This window comes from Strix uralensis, chromosome Z (genome assembly GCF_047716275.1).
Source record: "Strix uralensis isolate ZFMK-TIS-50842 chromosome Z, bStrUra1, whole genome shotgun sequence".
NCBI classification, from domain to species: domain Eukaryota; kingdom Metazoa; phylum Chordata; class Aves; order Strigiformes; family Strigidae; genus Strix; species Strix uralensis.
Window position 1 is genome coordinate 14,519,907 of NC_134012.1, and position 18,457 is coordinate 14,538,363.

Consider the following 18,457-nt stretch of genomic DNA (forward strand, 5'->3'; position numbering starts at 1 on the left):
TAAAGCTAGTGGGAAATATATTCAGTGAAAAGAAAACTACACTTTTTTGTTGGAATACAAAAGTTGAAATATTTACTAAAGAAATTCTGCATCATATATGAGGTTTTTCTTCCAGTCTGCTTGTGCAGGAGGGAGGTACATCTTATTCCAACGAAAGCAGTAACCCCTGTTTCTCAAACTGATGGTACAGTTCCTCTGAACACCCTTTCTACAATACCTATTGCTATTGATAGTACTCTGATAGATGAGTCCACTGTACAAGCCAGTGTAATTTTTCTCCACATGAGGAATTTCAGTTCAGTTTAAGAACATGTGTCTATGTTAAGCAGAGAATTTTTGTCTTTGAAGTATACAAAAGATCTGGAAACCCAAGTGCAATGAAAGGAATGTATAGTACATGTTTAAGGAATAATGATTGTCTTGTTATTTAAAAAAAGAAAAATCATAACAGCCTTTTTGAGAAAGTAATTGTCACTATCCAAGGATAAGCATGGACCTGTTAGAAAATCACTGAAATAAGAACCAGTACACCTGCTTTATTTGAACAAGTGTTAAACTTCTAAGATTTCTTCCCTTCATAATTACATAGCTTTCATTTCCATGAAGCAACACAAAGGAAATTCTAAATGATACTAATATTGCGTGTGTGTTCATGCACCTATCATTGCTTCAGTGAACTTGAAAACTTTGTCAACTTAAATAGGTGTGCGTGTCCTAGAGGCACTTGCTTACCAACGTGATAATAACTTTTGTTAATATTTCAATGGGTTTAGCATAAATGCTAATTCATTTACCTCTCTCATAGACTAACTTGTTTTCCTTAATCACAGAATGGTTCTTTGGAGGCAAAGTATCATGCTGTAGTCATGCACACTCTGTGTTTGCCTGACTTTAAACACTGGGTTGTCCATGCCAGTGAAAATATTTTGTGGTTTTTATCTGTCCTATTCTTGACTCTTTTTTTGCTGTCTCCATGTGGTACTTAGTGCCTTCTTAATTACAGTTGTTTCAGTCCCATTCTTTCACTGCCCTTAAACAGATGTCAAAGAGTTTTAAGAATGCCCGTGGCTGAAAACTATATTACTAATGAAAAATAATCTGAAAAACTACAGCACGTATTTTCTCTTAAGTACAAGTTTGATTAGCAGTTACTCAGATAGCTGTGTTTTATGAAGAACATGCAAATCTGTTGAGAAAAATACCAAGTCACCGAAGCTTATGGTGATGAATCTTGAGGAATTTTTTAGCAAACTGCTCCTTTTGTATTATATCTTAATCGTCAAACTGATATTCATGTGAGTTGAAATTGCTGATTGTTGCTACTAAAATTCATACAGGTAAAACTTTCTGTGTTATTTCAAAATTAATAAACATACCTGATGAGGAAAAGGAGACTTTTCTTTAGATTACAGTCTATTCAGCCACTGGCATTGGTAGATATGTTGGTCTTGGAATCAGAAAATCTGAATTAGAAACCCAGGATCTGCTGTGTAGCTCTGGAGAAATCACATCTATATTCTCTTTCTTGTCATGTCTCTCTGCTCAGATTACTAACTCTCACTTCTGTGCACTGGTTTTGTAGTCAGGTTTACCAGAGCACTCTTTTGTACACCTAGCACTGTAGGACACGAAATCTAATTTAGCGCTCAAGGTACTACTGGATATTAGTAACAGGGCTAACAAACTGTATTAATAAGTTTGTTTAGAAAGAGGTTGATTCCAGAAGTTGTCTTAACAATTACAGAATCACAGAATCGTCTAGGTTGGAAAAGACCTTGAATTGATTCTGGAGCTTTTTTTCCTCTGTTTGGTTTATTGAAGTCCTTAAGTGAACAGCCCTGTTGTATGTAATTTGTTTTGCACTAGTGTCTCTGGGCCCCAATGAGATATTTCAAGTTCCAGGGAGCAAAAGACAGCCTGCAACCACGCAAAGCTTAGTCTAGTCTGACTGATCTCAACAGGTTAATGAAGTAAATAATCAGAACAGATAGAATAAACTGTTTATTCTCAGATAATTTTCTGCTTATCTTATAGTAGATGTTAGATGTTTGGACTATTTGTTTTTGGTTCATGTACCTTTGTCCTCCTAAACTAATTACTAGGGGAGAGTCCCTCTTGCTGCTGCAGTAGCAGGAACAGAATGTCCCATGATTTTCAGAAAAAGCTGAGACTACTTTCTCATTTGGAATATAAGTATGTGCTTTTGACAGTATCCTGATGTATGAGAAGAAGTACTCCTTTTCAGGTTTGCTGTCTGTTTTACGCCTTTGAATTAGTTGACCCGATTTATTCCATATAACTTAAAGAGTATGTTAAATAGCCAAAGTGCTACTGCAGATACTTGTAAGAGCCTCTTGTAAACTCCCTGCAAAATTTTTTCATCTTTTCCTTAAAATACTGATCCTCCAGATAACCTTTCCTTTCATACCATGAGCTCTCATCTTTGTTATTCAGGAATTTTATCAAGAGATTGCTATTATCCCTCACCTAACTATCTCAAAGAATTCTAGTAAATCTGTGAAAATTTCCACTATATTAGCCTTGCGAGCTCTTTGTTAGAATGTTTTCTATTTATCTGTCTATCATGTATTTTTTTACAGTTTTTACCACTATGATACAGAGGATGATACTTAACTGCCTTCTATGTCTTCAGCCATTTATTCTAAACCTCAGCATCATGTTTTTGAATTTACCAATCTTCTGGTCTTATAGTTAATATGTTACCCATCAGGTACAAGTATTGTGTAGCTGATACTGAAGACTCTGTACAAGTCTTGAATAAGTATCATCTAGTTCTGGTGATCTGTTGCCAGTTTTATCAGCAATTTATTGATGCTGGATTAGACTTTCAGGATAGTATCTTTTGTCTCCTTCTATATTCAGGAAACGTATGCTTTTAAATAACCTGACAGGTGAAATATAGGCTATTTATAGCGGAGAGGAATTATATTTCCTTAAATACTAATAGCCTACCCAGAGGAGGCATTTAAAGACAATAAGGTTTCTTAGGTCTTGCTTAGCAAGTGAAGTTCTGATTGAAAATAGTTGAGGAGGTTGTGTCACAAAAAGGTAGTCTTCGTCCCTTCTAAATACATGCCGTGAAAAGCAATTTCTTTGTATGCTGCTGCTGGAGATATTTAGAAGCTGTTGGTGAAGCTTCCAATGTTTTTGCAGATTCATTTCATCTTAAGCTGATCATAATGAGATAGTGTTCTGTATAAAAGCAGTAGGAAACAAAAACAAATGCTTGGCTACTATAGCAATTAGTGTAGTGTCAGGCTGAGATCTATGAAGCCAAATTTTTCTCTAGCCAGAGAAACTGGGCCCTGTTTTTAATAAATTGCTTTAATCTCTCCAGTTTAAGGTTGTGTGTATTTCTAAATTGCTGCTTAAGCTATTTTCTGGAAGAGGTACATGTAGCATAGAAATCAAGCTTCATATGGCAGTTCAATGTGCAATTCTTGAATTTAGTGTTCAGTATATGCAAGTGTTCAGTGAATTTGTTCTTTAACTTGATTGATGTCAGTGAACACTCAAGAAATGAACTTGACTCAATATTCCCACTGCTGCTTTCCTAATTAACTGTTGAAATTATAAATGCTGTTAAAATTTGGAAAGAAATCAGTATTGTTTCAGTCATGAAAAAATGAAGCCCAATGAAATCTCTAGGCTAATAGTGACCACAGTAGGCTTCGGAGCTAGATCATTTGTTGTCAGAAGGAGAGTAAAACCTGAACCTGAAAGCACCCATGTAAGGCAACTTGTCACTATTATTAGCCATCTCTGACCTGAGGTTTTTTTTAACACTATCAGTAACAGAGCAAACTTCACTGCATCATAATTTTCCTGACATAAACAGTGTACATTATGTCTGAAAGGTACTGAATGGTATTATCACTGTGTAACTCACTTAAATGAGTATCTAATAAGGAGAAAAATTTAAAAATTCTACTGACAGAATTTGACTTTGTAAAATGTTAAGTACATCATTCTGTTCTGCATGTAATGTACTACTTGACGCCTACTCTTTCTCTTTTTCCTTTTTTTTTAAACATATGTACCTTCAGTTTGCTGAAAAATTTCAGGAATTCAAAGAAGCTGCACGACTAGCAAAGGAAAAATCCCAAGAAAAGATGGAGCTAACAAGTACACCCTCTCAAGTGAGTCTTATTGCCTGATTCAAGCTTAGTACTTCGTATCTGTGCTACTTAGTGTATTGTATCTTACACACACATGTATTAAAAATGGGTACTTCCCAGTTACCCCTCAACAGTCAGCTAGAAATGTCAAGAATTCTAAGAATACATTTAACATACACTACAGAAGTGTCGAATGGACTGCTTTAAAATAAAATTGGCATTTTATTTATTCCCATTCCTTTCTTTGAGCTTTCCCTAGAAAATGAGTAAACATGGTGAGCAGTTATGTAAGTAAATCTATAGTAAACACCTTTTGTGTTTTTCCTTATTGTATCTATGAAACTTCAGGTGGCACACTCTAAATTACTTTTATAGAAGAATCATTACAACATAAATCAAAGTTAAAACAGCAAACTATTTTTACTTATTTCCTACTGTGTAGTATTCACTTGTGAAATGTGTTGAAGGAAGATGACAGAATCGCATGCTGGTTCTGGAGTTTTATTACAGTTAGCCATGATGTAAAAGAAGAGTTTATAAAAGGTATCTCAAAACATGAACTGGGTTGACATAGGCCTAACAGGAGGATAAATTAATATAGTCACATTTACATTAGTCATGCCTAAAATTAATTCGCTTGAAAACGAGTACTTTGAATTTGCTTTGAAAAAAGAAATTGCATGAGGCTTTTATGCCCCTCCACTCCCACACCCCCCATCCAGTGTTTCTGGCTCTGTGTGTAGCTATTTGCTTTGTTTTTAGCAATAGTGAAGACAAAAGTAATTCCTTCTCTTGGAGGATGAAGCAGCTTTAAAACTACAGCAGGGGTTTCTGTGTTGAGTAGGATTTATGCAGCCAAGTCTTTTTTCTGGGGAGTCTTCATTCATTGAATCAGTGCATCTCTTCGGTGCTTTGACTGTAATATGCTTCTGATCTTTGATGAAACAAGGATGGCAGGCATTCTGCAACATGCTGTACACATAGTTTTATTGCCACCAGAAAGCTACATCTGGTGTCCTTCCAAGAGAAGTCAGTGGAAACCACAAGAATAATCACAATGAACCAAACTCATGTTGTCTTCCCAGTAGGCATTTTGCCCAAGTGCTAGGTTGGCTTTTGGTATTAACAGGAAACTGCTTGCTCTACTGTAAGGCAGTCTTTTAAAATTAGTTTTCTTGACTGTCTCTAAATTTCTGATAAATTCTATAAATAAGCACAGAGCTAATGGAAGTAGGTATTTCAATATTATAACCTAATATACACTTAGCTTTTGAAGTGCTTCTGCAAGGCCTCTAGTTACTCAGTATTATAGGCAGAACAGTTACGCTGTTTCTCTTTTGACATGTTGATTAATAGTCTGGACTCAGAAGTTAAATCTGACACTGTCAAATGGGGTGACTTCTTATTTGGTTTGGACATAAATTTGAACTACTCACTCAGAGACAAGATGCTTTCGTCGAGGAGCTGCCCAGAGTTAAAGCTTTTTCTTAAACTATATGAGCTATTAATATTGTTCATATTCCTGTACAGATTTCCTTTTATACTTGGAACCTAACATTTTATACCGTAGGCAGTTACAGAAATGTTACCTTGAGCAATTCTATAATGCAGGCTGAGAGCTGCAATTTAATTACTGCACACTTAGGAATAATTTCATATTTAGGCCTTACCTTTCATCTCTTGGCTTTTCGCAGTGTTGATAAGTTAGCATATTATTCTGAAAGATACAGTTAGTGCAAGTGCTGACACATCAGCATAATAGTCTTCACATACTTCATGCTTCTCGTTAGCTCCCCAGAGAGAAGGGAGTTGCATTAGTAACTTCGAAGTTTGGAGCATATGAGAAGTGGTGGCTTCATGGCAAACTGCAGCGCTTCCATTGGTGCTGAAGCTCATTCAAGGAGATTTATGACCAGGAGGAAGATGCGTGCTTGGTAGTGGAGAAGTAAGGTGGGACCCTAGAGAAACTTGGAGGAACACTTACTGTCATTTTGATCATCTGCCAAAAAGTGGCTGCAAGGCAAATAATTCAAGTGTTGCCTTTCTCAGTCATTTTACAGCTCTTCTTTCCCTTTAGCATAGTGATCCTCTGCAGATAGGGAGAGTAAAAGAAGAAGGAGATATTTTCAGTGGCCAGTCAAGACTTTGCAGGAAACTGGCTTTTATAGGAAGCTTTGACAGGAAAGGCATTGGAAGGTAGTGTGTGAGTAGTGAGCTCTGTAACAGTAGCCCAGTTAAGTGTCAATCCCTCTGCTGCCTTGGACTTGCAGATATCCTTCTGCATTAAATTAATAATAGGTAGGAAGATACTGCATATCAAAACTGGAAAATACACATCAAACTTAAATAAAATGATATATTTCTCTTGCTACTGCTTAAAAAAATGCCCCTACTATGTACCAGTTAATTAAAGTACCAGATATGGTACACTGACCACCCTCTCTGCATAATTCTAAAAGAGAAAAAGTACGTGTGCTTTTATCTGCATTGAGTATGTCCCTATAGACTGAATCTTTATTAAAATATGTCTGCAACTAGTGTGCCAAAACCCTGCGCAAGGTATTTGCTGTTCACTTGTTTGATGTAACCATGCAAATACTGCTGGTATGTGTGAGTTTCAATTCTGAATGTCCTGCAAAAACTTGTGAAACTAAGGAGAAATAGAAAACAAAAGATAACAACAGAAATATCTCGGAAATAGAATATGTATTTGTAGTTCAAGTACTTACCAGAGTTAGTCATGTTAAAACATGAGAATAATCTTATCTAAAGTCCACTGAAGTTAGGCTGTTTCTCTAAGGCGTTATGAGCTTCATCAGAGTGTTGGTGCTATTTGGCTATATATTTCCACCAGACAAGTGCCTCAGTGGCTGGGAAGTAGTAGTTCCATGGAGTATTTTTTGGATACACTATTTCATCTGATGGCATGTACTCCTTCTCTTTGTGTTTGTGTGAAACACATAGTAGAAAGAAAACAAGACATAGCCCAATTTGCAGGTACTTAATAGCAGGAGTTCCTTTTCCCCTAAGTTATGCTGCTGCTGATTTTAAACTCAGCATTCTTACTGTTTCTTCAGTACTGCCTGTTCTCCTCCTATTTGCCAACAGGTTCTGCTTTAATTTCCCAGAATATCAGATAATATATAAAATCTCAATTTACTTTGACTTAACTTGTCCAGAGAAACACAGTGGCCTGAACCAACAAATTCAAGAGAGATGCTGCTTTGTTATGTGTAATCCCACCAAGTGCATGTTGCTTTCTTGAAATGAAGAGGAAAACCTTATTTCTGTCAGAGAACTTGTGCTTTTGACCCATCTGTATTAAGATGGATTCATATAATAATACACACTTTTATCTATAGTTGGTATGTTTGGAGGCTTCAGCCTGGAAAGAAGTTGTATATTTTGGTACTTCTAAGACCACCTATGCACATTAGGTATCCCGTCTGGTGTCCCATTGACTCAGCCTTAAGTAATAAAGCTTTGGAATGCTCTTATCTCGTTTATATAAAACTAAAATACTGGCTTCCCTGCTGTGCTATGTCCTGTTTCCCAGACCCATCTTTTAATATAGGGAATTACTTTGCTCATGTTATAAACTCATGGATCTTACAGTGACAAGCCACCCATGGTCTGTTTTCAGTTACAAGCTTGCCAGTGTGCTGAAAGAGCAGCACTTCAATCTGGAGTTCGCTGAGCTGCATGAAACAATAACCTGAAAACTGTGTCATCACTCTCATCCCCCTTTTTTTTTTCTTTTTTAAGCTAACCTTAATTAGGTTCAAGTACAGAACCAAATAGGGCAGTTTGTGCAGTTTGTGGTCTCACCCAATCAGTCTTATAACCAACTGGAGTCTGAACCTCAGTACTTTTTCTATAAGCAAGAATCTGTCCTCAGATACTTCTTTTTACTCCAGTCATTTCAGATTAAGACCTATGTTAATTTCTGAAATTGTGTGGTGAGGTGAGTAATTTACTCAAAATAGTCTTGTCTGTCATTCTGAGCCCCTCCAATGCAGACTAGTAGGAATAGCTATTGCCTGGAAAGTTTTAGAATCACAACATTTTTAGTGCAAGGAATGGGTTGCTTTTGGCAAAATGGTCATGGTTCATCACCTGTTGGTGACTTCTTTGTAGAAGTACAAAATTTACTTATAAAGCTTGTGGGAAAAGTAACTTTTTGGGATGTTATGTGAATTTCTGTACGGGAACAAATGTTTCACATGTGTTATGGTATCTGAATCAGTAGCTGGCAGACATGCCATTGCCAGTCAGTACTGAACCAGAAGCACTATGAAGAACAGCAATACCCAGGAAGTGTATGGAATTCTTAATGAGAAAACAAGGATAATGCTTAATAAGAAAAGCTGGAATTGCTTTGGTTTGTTCATGAGTTTAGAACCACCTATTCCTCCTTTTCTTCTGTATTTAGTCACCATTAAAAGGTGCCTTCATCTGTGCTGTGAAGTCTGCTTGTTTTACTTCAAGGACTCTTTGTGAGTGTATGCGTTTTGTCTATGAGATTTGGAAATTTAAGCCATCTTTAGATTAATTCTCCTCTGTCATGTTTAGTTTACATACTGTAGGCACTGTCACTTTTATATTGCTTGGCATCACTGAAGTCCTGCATACTCATTAGTAGGGCCAGAGCCCCTTTAGACAGTGCAGATCTCTGACAAACTCTTAAATAACAAAATATACCTGAGTCAGACTCACATTTACTTGTCATGTAGAAAAATATTAATCCTCAGTCCCTATATATCCGGGATGGTTGAGTGACTTAAAGTTCAATATCTTCCAGAAACCTGTATATGATATGATAGTGGTTTTACACTACAGGAGAGCTGTTAATCCTTTCTTCTCAAATGCATGAAATACCTATTTGTAGCTGTCTTGAATGGGAAATATATCGTTGATTTACAGGAACGCTTGTCATTTTCAATTTAAGCACTGTTTTTTCCATACAGTGTCTATGTAACTGAATGTTAGAATGGTGAAAACCTCTTTTTAAGCTAACCGCAATTTCTTCCCCCAACTCTGTAAAGTCTGGAGTGGATGTGTGAAGCTATAATGGTATGGAATAAAAACTTCATTATGGGTGAACATCTCATAAAAATGTTTCTAAAATTCTTTTACTTGCTCTAATTAACCATAGAATCATAGAATGCTTTCGGTTGGAAGGGACCTTAAAGACCATCCAGTTCCAACGCCCCCATGCTATGGGCAGGGACACCTTCCACTAGACCGGGTTGCTCTAAGCCCCGTCCAACCTGGCCTCGAACACTTCCAGGGAGGGGGCAACCACAGCTTCTTGGGCAACCTGTTCCAGTGTCTCACCCACCTTCACAGTGAAGAATTAATTCCAGATATCTAACATAAATCTACCCTCTTTCAGTTTAAAACCATTACCCCATATCCTATCACTACGCTCCATGGTAAAGAGTCCGTCCCCATCTTTCCTATAGGCCCTCTTGAAGTACTGGAAGGCTTCTGTAAGGTCTCCCCAGAGCCTCTCTTCTCTAGGCTGAAAAACTCCAACTCTCTCAGCCTGTCCTCATGAAGGAGGTGTTCCAGCCCCCTGATCATCTTTGTGGCCCTCCTCTAGACCCACTTGAGCAGGTTCATGTCTTTCTTATGCTGGGGGCCCCAGAGCTGGACACAGTACTCCAGGTGAGGTCTCATGAGAGCAGAATAGAGGGGCAGAATCATCTCCTCTGACCTGCTGACCTCACTTCTCTTGGTTCAGCCGAGGATACAGTTGGCTCTCTGGACTGCACATTGTTGACTGTCAGTTTTCCATCCACTAACACCCCCAAGTCCTTCTCTGCAGGGCTGCTCTCAATCTACTCATTGCCTCAACCCGTGTGCTTGGCCTTGTTGAACTTAATGAGGTTTTCATGGGCCCATCTCTGGCCATCTCTGGCCCCTCTGGATGCCATCCCTTCCCTCCAGCAAACTTGCCAAGGGTGCATTCGATCCCACTGTCCGTGTCGCCAGCAAAGATGGTAAATGGCACTAGTCCCAATACTGACCACTGAGGAACTCCGCTCATCACTGCTCTCCACTTGGACATCAAGCTGTTGATTGTCGGGGTCACCATTAGCCGGGGTCCTTATTTCTCCATGCGGGAACAGAAACGACGCAACACCAATGTGATGATCAGGTCGTCCATCTTTTTTTATTTTTCCTTTTCTGGTTACATTTATATTCTACTAAGTTCCGTACACGCGCTCATCTATCTTCTAATAGGCTACAGGTCATCTACACGCGCTGTTCACGCGCCTCTACAAGCATTTGCATTGGTTAATTGCAATTAGCACGTAAAGCCCAAAACTTGCCAAAACTCCCTTATCTCATACCCTGTTTTGCTCAGACTTGTGTGCTTTTGCTGACCACAGGTGTTTCTCACTTATCTGCTATCTTGTGTGTTTTTGCCAGCCTTATTTTGCTGGCCTTGTCTTCGTCCTTGCATTCTTCTGTCTGCACTAACTTTCTCCCAGCGCGGCCCAGACTCCTACAGTTGACCACAACTCTTTGAGTGCAACCATCAAGCCAATTCCTTATTGAGTGCAACCATCAAGCCAATTCCTTACTGAGTGTTCCATCCATCAAATCCATGTCTCTCCAATTTAGAGACAAGGATATCATGCAGGACAGTGTCAGATGCTTTGCACAAGTCTGGGTAGATGACATCAGTTGCTCAATATAATATAAAATGGGAACATATTGTTTGTAAACATATGTAAAAATTTTGTTCAGCCTAAGTGCCTTTTTCTGTTGTCTTCGTGCTTTATTCATAGCCAGCTTCATTGTAGTTGGCTGCAAATAAGTTATTTATGAGGCAGGGATAATTGTGGTTGTGTGAGAGCACCGATTAACCTGTATTATTGGTGGAAGAAATACATACTAGAGTCTGATGTTTCTCTTGTACATACAAAATCAGCCCCTCATGAGTTTGCAGGCAGTGAACCTTAAGGTATTACATAACCTGTGATGTTTTGTCTGCATTAATTTTTGTCACTTGAATTTCATTCATATTAGAAGTCTATGAAAGTGCTTTACTGAAAAATAAGCCTAGATGGAACTTGCATATTTGTTTTTCTTCTGTTGAAATAGTTTTTATGCATTTACACTTGAAACATTTTAATAAGTAGGCTCTGGCTTTATGTATCTAATAATAGCATTGTAGGAATTTTAGCTTAAAGATACAAGCCATCCAGGTTTTGTAGCATGTGGTATGTATTTTTTAGAATATCTAGTGTAGTTTGGGAAGAGGAACAATTAAAAGAGAAGCTCTTGGGTCCATAAAGGCTTTCATCTAATGTCAGTAGAAACTGTTTATCAAATCAGAGGATAATAAACAAAACCATAGAATACGTATAAAATAATTCATTTGCCTGATTATCTTGACACCTCTGCTCTCATTTCACACTTAATTTTAATTCAGTTTCAGTTCAGTAAAATTGTTCTGTAAAAATTGATTTAATTTTGCCTTTTAAAGTGTTAACACTTAAGATAATAGTTTTGAGTATAAACTAACAAGATTCTGCCTGAAAGTAGGTAACAGTTTGCATTCATAGAATAAAAAAATTAGTTGTAAATAACACTTTATATCTGTGGAATTAAATCAGCTAGTTATTTCTGCTTTCTAATCAGCAGGAATTTAATAAGGTGCAGAATGGAGACACTGGTGCATGTGCATTGTATTACCTGATGAGTACTAAATATAATAGAACTTCAAGTCAGTGTTAAAATGTTGTATCACCCGCTAATGAAAGTTGTGGTAAGATACATATCTCTCACTAAGTGAGAAATATGACAGAATAAAAGCAAAATCATGACACTTGTGTTGCAAATGCTTAATGTAATTTAAAGTGCAAAAAAACTGTTGAACAATGTTTTTGGTTAAGGGACACCAGAAAGATGTGGAAGGTGATCATGACAGCCAGATCTTACTTTCTTTAAAAGAACTGAGTTTTTCCATCTAGTTAAATCTCAGACTCAAGGACAACATTTCCTATAGATGAAGGATCAGATTCGATACTGGCTTTCAAAAAGCCTTATCCTTGTAAACTAATTGAAGGCTACAACTGGAAGCTCAAAATTAAACCCTGATCTTGTAAGATCATGACCATTTTCAGCTACTTCGCAATTCCTTCTAAGGTTGCTGTTCTTCAGCTTCCTATACAGAGTGTCAAAGAGCTGGGAAGAGGACCTGCTGGCCTTCCAGAGACTCTGCTTGTACTTCAATTTTATAATACTATACAGCAGTTCTATCTGTTGCTGATGCAGATGGTATAAGGCTGTGTGGCCATAGGAGATGCTTAGCTTTTGGTAATACTGTAATACAGCTGGCCCTCTGCTGTATAGACACCACTCTATGACATCCATTGAACTTTATTCATGAAACTCTTCTATCTTAGAGTAAAATGTTACCACTTGATTACTAAAAGCCTACTAAGACATTTTAAAATTGAGGTGAGCTACTTAGCTTACATGACTCGCTTGTCTCCTGCAATAATGTATATAGGAGAGAAAATACTAAAATTAAACCACATACAGGGGCTGAAAAGCCTGTAATGTTCTAACTTAGGATGTGGGCTACAAGGGTGTACTTTGTATAAAGAAGAAGTACTTTTTGGTGACTAGAAATCAACAAATGGTGTTTGTTGGCCAAGACACAAATGTACATGTTGGCGTGATAAAGGATGATTAAAACTGCATCAGTGCCTTCTGCTGGGAGGAAGCCATTAAGTTTTTCAGGTGTCCTGTTACACAGGCATAGTGGAAGCTGCCTGGGTATAGCTGGAGTATTCTCCTTCCTAGATAATACCATGACCAGCAAGAGTTAGGCCAGGCTTAACATGCCTACAAAAGTTTTGCAAGGACTCTGATGAAAAAGTGTCCTTTACAGATGGCTCATAGGTGAAATTGTGAACGCACCACCAATAGCCCTTCCACTGTTCACTTTGGTTAATAAACAATGTGAAAGCTAGATTCCGAAACAAATATCAGAACTGTTTTTTTACCGTGCTAGAATATAAAGTAAGAGACAAGAATCCTGGGTGTCAGTGGTCACCTATTGTGTAGCAGAATGAGGGCTGAATGTAATACAGGTAAGAGAGGAGAGAGAGAGGTCTGTAATAAGCAGGAGGCTGGATACTTGCAAATAATCCATGGGTCAGTTGTGTTTTGTACAAGATAATGTGAATCTTATGGTAATATACTTCTGAATTAAATTCACATGATGAAATACGAGGGATGCTGGAAATCTGAGCCTAACGTTAGTATTACCTACAATTTGTGTATCATTTAAAAATTAATGCTAGTGCTCATATGCACATAGCCTTCCTGAACAGGTCACTTTGTAATTTTAATGTGTTGTTTGTTTTACTTAAGGAATCAGCCGGAGGGGATATTCAGTCTCCTTTAACACCGGAAAGTATTAACGGGACAGATGACGAGAGAGCTACACCGGAAGTGACGCAGAACTCAGAACCAAGGGCTGAACCAACCCAGAACGCATTGCCATTTACCCATAGGTACAGATTCCATTCCCACATCCTGATTAAGTGATACCTGTCTCCTTCCTTGTTAAAGGGACCTTCTTCCGTATTGTGTGAAAAAAAACCCAAACCCAACCCTCCCAAAAAACTGGACTTGCTTTCAGATTTGCAATATAATCTTTGTTTTAAGAAGAAAAACACATATGAGAAAATATCTTGGAATAAGATTTGGGGCAGTGTTATGTTATAGTTTAATCAGCTTAATGTGAGCCTTTGAACACTGGTTAGTGTAGGTGTCCCTTTAACAGGAAGCATTATTTCAGTGTCTGAGATCTTAGTAAAATTAACTGCTTCATAGAATATTCCAATTAAATTATCTTTGCACACATTCTTTAAATGACTGATAGGACTGGATGTCCACCTTTCATTGACGAGTTGTTGGAAGAAAAGGGACTCTTACAACACTTCTGGATTACGAAGTTTAAAGCAGCCTTTAATTGAACAGTTCTCTGACAGTTGAAAACATTTTTCAACTTTTTTTCGAAATATGGGAGAAGTGTAGTTCTGCTTCAGACTGAATTATAATACATTGCACTAGGGATGCTGTGCTCTATTGTTCTTTAAGAAAGCTAGGACTTTTTATTTAATGACATAAATAATGAGTTAAGATGGATATATCTCACCAGTTAGAAATTATTGTAAATGGGTCACTCTCAATAAAACATATAATATATTGAGACCATGGAGAGTAACTGAAACATTTAATAAACTTAGAACAGAGCTAGAAATACTAGATTTATTTTTTTAAACATTGTCTAATTCAGTTTAAAGAGTTTAAGAGCTCTTGATCAAAGGTAGGGGAATATAGGACATCAGATACATCATAATATTCAGCATGAGCAGAGATGGAATTGTGCAGGACTTCTTGATTTTTGTAAGAGAATAATACTATTAAAAGTCTTTGGAAAAAATAATATACATTTTTAAATGAGAAAAAAAATTATACTTTTGCACTAATTTTTTAACAGAGTGATTGTGTTTATTTTTATACTTCAACTGTCACCAGTGCATCTATTATGTTTTAGAAGAAATGGTGCTTTGTAAGAGTGCTATGTGCATGTTGAAAGAGTATTACAGATGTTGCACATCTATCAGTGTTCTGTAATGAGTTCATTTAAACTGTTTGTGTGTTGGAATTCTCTATCAATATTTTTGTGAAAAAGAGTTGTGATAAAGTCCACACATGAGCACTAGTGTGTGTTTTTCAAAGGATGATAGCTGTAAGATCTACCCTGTTGTTCTGCATATGTAAATATGTTTTATGGTATACCAGTTGTCCTTCTCCGTGGTGCTTAGTTGCTGGCTGGGATTAAGCCACGACTCCAATATAGTAACTATGCTTTGCTCTGCATTGAGCACAACTGAATGTATGTTTTGAAACTATCCAGTTGTAATTTTTGATGGTGTAAAATAGAGATTAGAAAACTTCTACGTGCTTTGCATTTTTCTATCTACTTCACATATGCAGTGTGTGCTGGGTTTTGTTTTTTTGTCCTGTTAAATACCACTAGCTAGAATTGGTCTTCTGACAATAACTCTGCATTTTGAGGGTCACTTCTCATGATGATTCTTGTAAGACCAGAGTTTTGTCTTGCTAATGGTAGCTTGAAGTTTGTTAGTGAGCTATTACTGAAGGAAATGCAAATTTTTAAATAAAATGCAAATTTTGAAATAAATTAAATTTTGGACTAGATAAGGTTTTTATGATAAATATATTTATATAATAATAGTATAATAGAGATGCATGAAACACATGCATGAAAAAGATGGAAAGTGAAGCCTCCACAATTGTGTTAGTCCTAGTTAAATGGTCATGTTTTTGTAGAGGCATTTCATCTACTAAAACGGTAACCAGGTAGACATACCTGGCTGCTTGTGCTGGTTGAAAGGATGCTCTCTGCAGGCAGTCTGCTTGCCCTGATTTAAAAGAAAAAAAAAAAATTAAAAATTTACACCCAGATCATTGGAGACTCCTGGGCTTTTCATGTGGCAGGGGTACAGAAAGGTATTGTGTTCCTCCTTGTTCCCTGTCCTGATGATGATGTTGTGTGTTGGTGGCACATGTGCAATGGAGAGGAGTTGCGGAACTGAGCCCTTTTCTTGTGCACCCTGGTAACTCCTGCCAATCTGTGAGCCTCTTCCCCCTGCACCCTGTGTTTCAGCAAAGATAAAGTTTAGCTAGTGCTCTTGGTTGAGGACGTAATGCTGGAAGGGCATTTGAGTGTTGTCTTGTTGGTAGCAATGCTCTTTTACATATTTGCCTTTGCTCCAGGAGCTGTTAATCAACTGCTAGGTGCTTTTCAAAAGAAAAGGAATTGTGGTCTTCCCTCCCATGAGTTCAGTTGTAGGTCACGTGAGAGTCACTGAGGCTGGCTATGCTTCACTGAAATAACAGTACCATAGCAAGTTAATTTCTTCCATAAATAGGAAAGCTATAGTCTGCTCTGGCATTGATAGTACATAGTTATCCTGTGAATAACCAGAAGGAGTCATCCTCAGTGTAGGCTGGAGCACAGGGAAGGCATGTGTGGAGCTGCATGGCAGGAGCCAGGGCAGCCATGGGACAAGCATTGGAGCTTTGTGGGCAGGATGAGGTGCCGTGGCACTGCACAGTGAGGGTGGCTGGTGAGGTGGGAAGTGCATTGCTGCTGAGAGGGTTGGCAGGCTCAGCCGAATGCAGAGTCTGTGGCAGAGGACATGGGGAAAGGCTTGAAGGGGGCTGCTGTCGGAACAGTGATATAGGTAAGGGGTTTTCATGTCTTTCTATAAACTGAAAGGACCTGGCAAGGGTTAACAAGGTCAGAAATCACAGATGTGGAGGTCATACTTTAGTCTACATCTTACTACTTATCATTTTTAATCTGCACACCTGAAAAATGTTCAATTTGATTTTGTTATAACACATCCTCACTGGCCAGATATGTCCTTTTCTGCAAGCATTCTTGCTGTGTTTTTTATGTCTTAGTGTAAGTAATTGAGGTCTGTTATTTCAGCAGTGTAAATGTAGACTACATTGGCATTTATAGTTATTTTCTGACCACTTATACCCAAAAGCAGAAAACCAGCATTACTTAACTCACCAGAGTTTTGTTATTGGAACTCAAATTTTTTGTTGTTTCAGAAAATAGTTGTAAGTATTGAAATGAACATTCTCCAGTATATGTCTTAAAATCCCACTCATATCTCATGAGCATAACAGAGCAGAAGTCTAGTTGCTTTCATTTGTGCTCATCTGGAAAGTCCTAATGCTGTTCACAAGCAGCGTAACTCCAGTCAACTGCTTGAAGGATGAAGATATTAAACAGTTATGAGCCTTGCATGGAGGATAAACTGTTGTAATTAAACATCTTGCCCTTCTTTAAACTATCTGTGATGGTTAATGTTGAATTACGAAGTAATATTACTTGGGAACTTCCATATCCTATAATATACTATAGCCTGAGCCCTGGTTTAATGAGTAAATAATGTCAGAACAAATGAAAGCAAAATGTAGCCTAAGCCTGGCATTGGGATTTTTAAAAATCTTGTCTGAGACATTGATGAATCCTTTTCTGAATGATAGCTAGTTCAGGAAGGCTTTTTTCTACCAGAAGCTAGTTAATCAAATCTAATATTTAAAATAATTAAGACTAAAAATAGTACGTATTTTTGTTCTTAAGTAAATCTTGGTTTCCTCAGACATTTTCCTTGTTTAAGAATATTTTCCACATTCTTTAAGTTGTGGTTTTTGGTTTTTTTCCAACTGAAAACTGATCATAAAATGGGGTTTAGAGAGAAAAAATAGTTGCTAAAAATTTTAACTATTTCTGATGTGACTGGCTTTTAAATAAAAGTTTTAATCTTGATGGTGCATAGTATACAATTCCTGGTCATCTGAATGAGCCCAAAGAAATACTATACTAGGCCTATTCAGCCTTAGATGTAATTCAGATACTAAAACTGAACAGTGTATCTGGTGAACTCTGCAACTGCTGCTTGGGGCTTTTTGATAACTGGTGAACTTGTTCTTTCACCCTTGGAGAGAATACATTTGTTTATAACAAGCTTTATTTAATTTTTGGCACATTATGAAGCTGATAAAACACACTTTCAGAAACAAAATGTAAGAGGATTCTTCTGGGACAAATCTTGAGAGTCTTCAATTCTCTGTCAACCATGACTTGAACCTGTTACCTCATTTTTTCTTGTAATACATAAACTTGGATTTTCTATTACATAATGTTTTGATCAGACAATATATATGTGTGTGTTTGTTGCTTGTTCGTTAAGATTCCTATTTTTGTATTCAAACAAGGTTTTAATAGGGAATTTTGACTCATTGGCTTAGTGAAAATGGACTTATTTCAAATGATGTTTATATCTTAGATATGTTACTGTCTAGATAGCTTACCATTTAATAATGCTGCATGTAAATCCAATGCTGTAAAACAAAGAAAAAACAAAAGTCTTGCTGCTAGCTCCTGTTCCTTCACTGAGTTTTCATTAAAAGTTGTATGCAGAAATCTGTTTAGTAGATTTTTCACTTTGTGTATTAAAAATATTCATTTCTACAAGCTTAAATATTTTAGTTATGTTACAGTAATGGTACTTGTGGATCATGCTGAACTGTTGAGTTGGCTTTAAGGAAAAGTTTTGAGTTAATAATTTTTGTGGTGTTTTGTAACTTGAATTTATACTCAAATCAAATTTGGATGTTCTTTATAGGGTTATGCATAGCTTCCTTACCAAGTAGTCCTGGGAGTGTGTATTACT

General features: G+C 37.2%; 1 protein-coding gene across 2 annotated transcripts in view; it reads left to right on the top strand.

Annotated features, from left to right (window-relative positions):
• Positions 1-18,457, top strand: part of HOMER1 (homer scaffold protein 1) — a 95,822-nt gene that overhangs the window by 34,687 nt on the left and 42,678 nt on the right. For both annotated transcript variants that reach the window (XM_074856516.1, XM_074856517.1), the window contains exons 4-5: positions 4,068-4,160; positions 13,539-13,681. In XM_074856516.1, the coding sequence (XP_074712617.1) occupies positions 4,068-4,160; positions 13,539-13,681 (236 nt within the window). The remainder of the gene's footprint in view (positions 1-4,067; positions 4,161-13,538; positions 13,682-18,457) is intronic.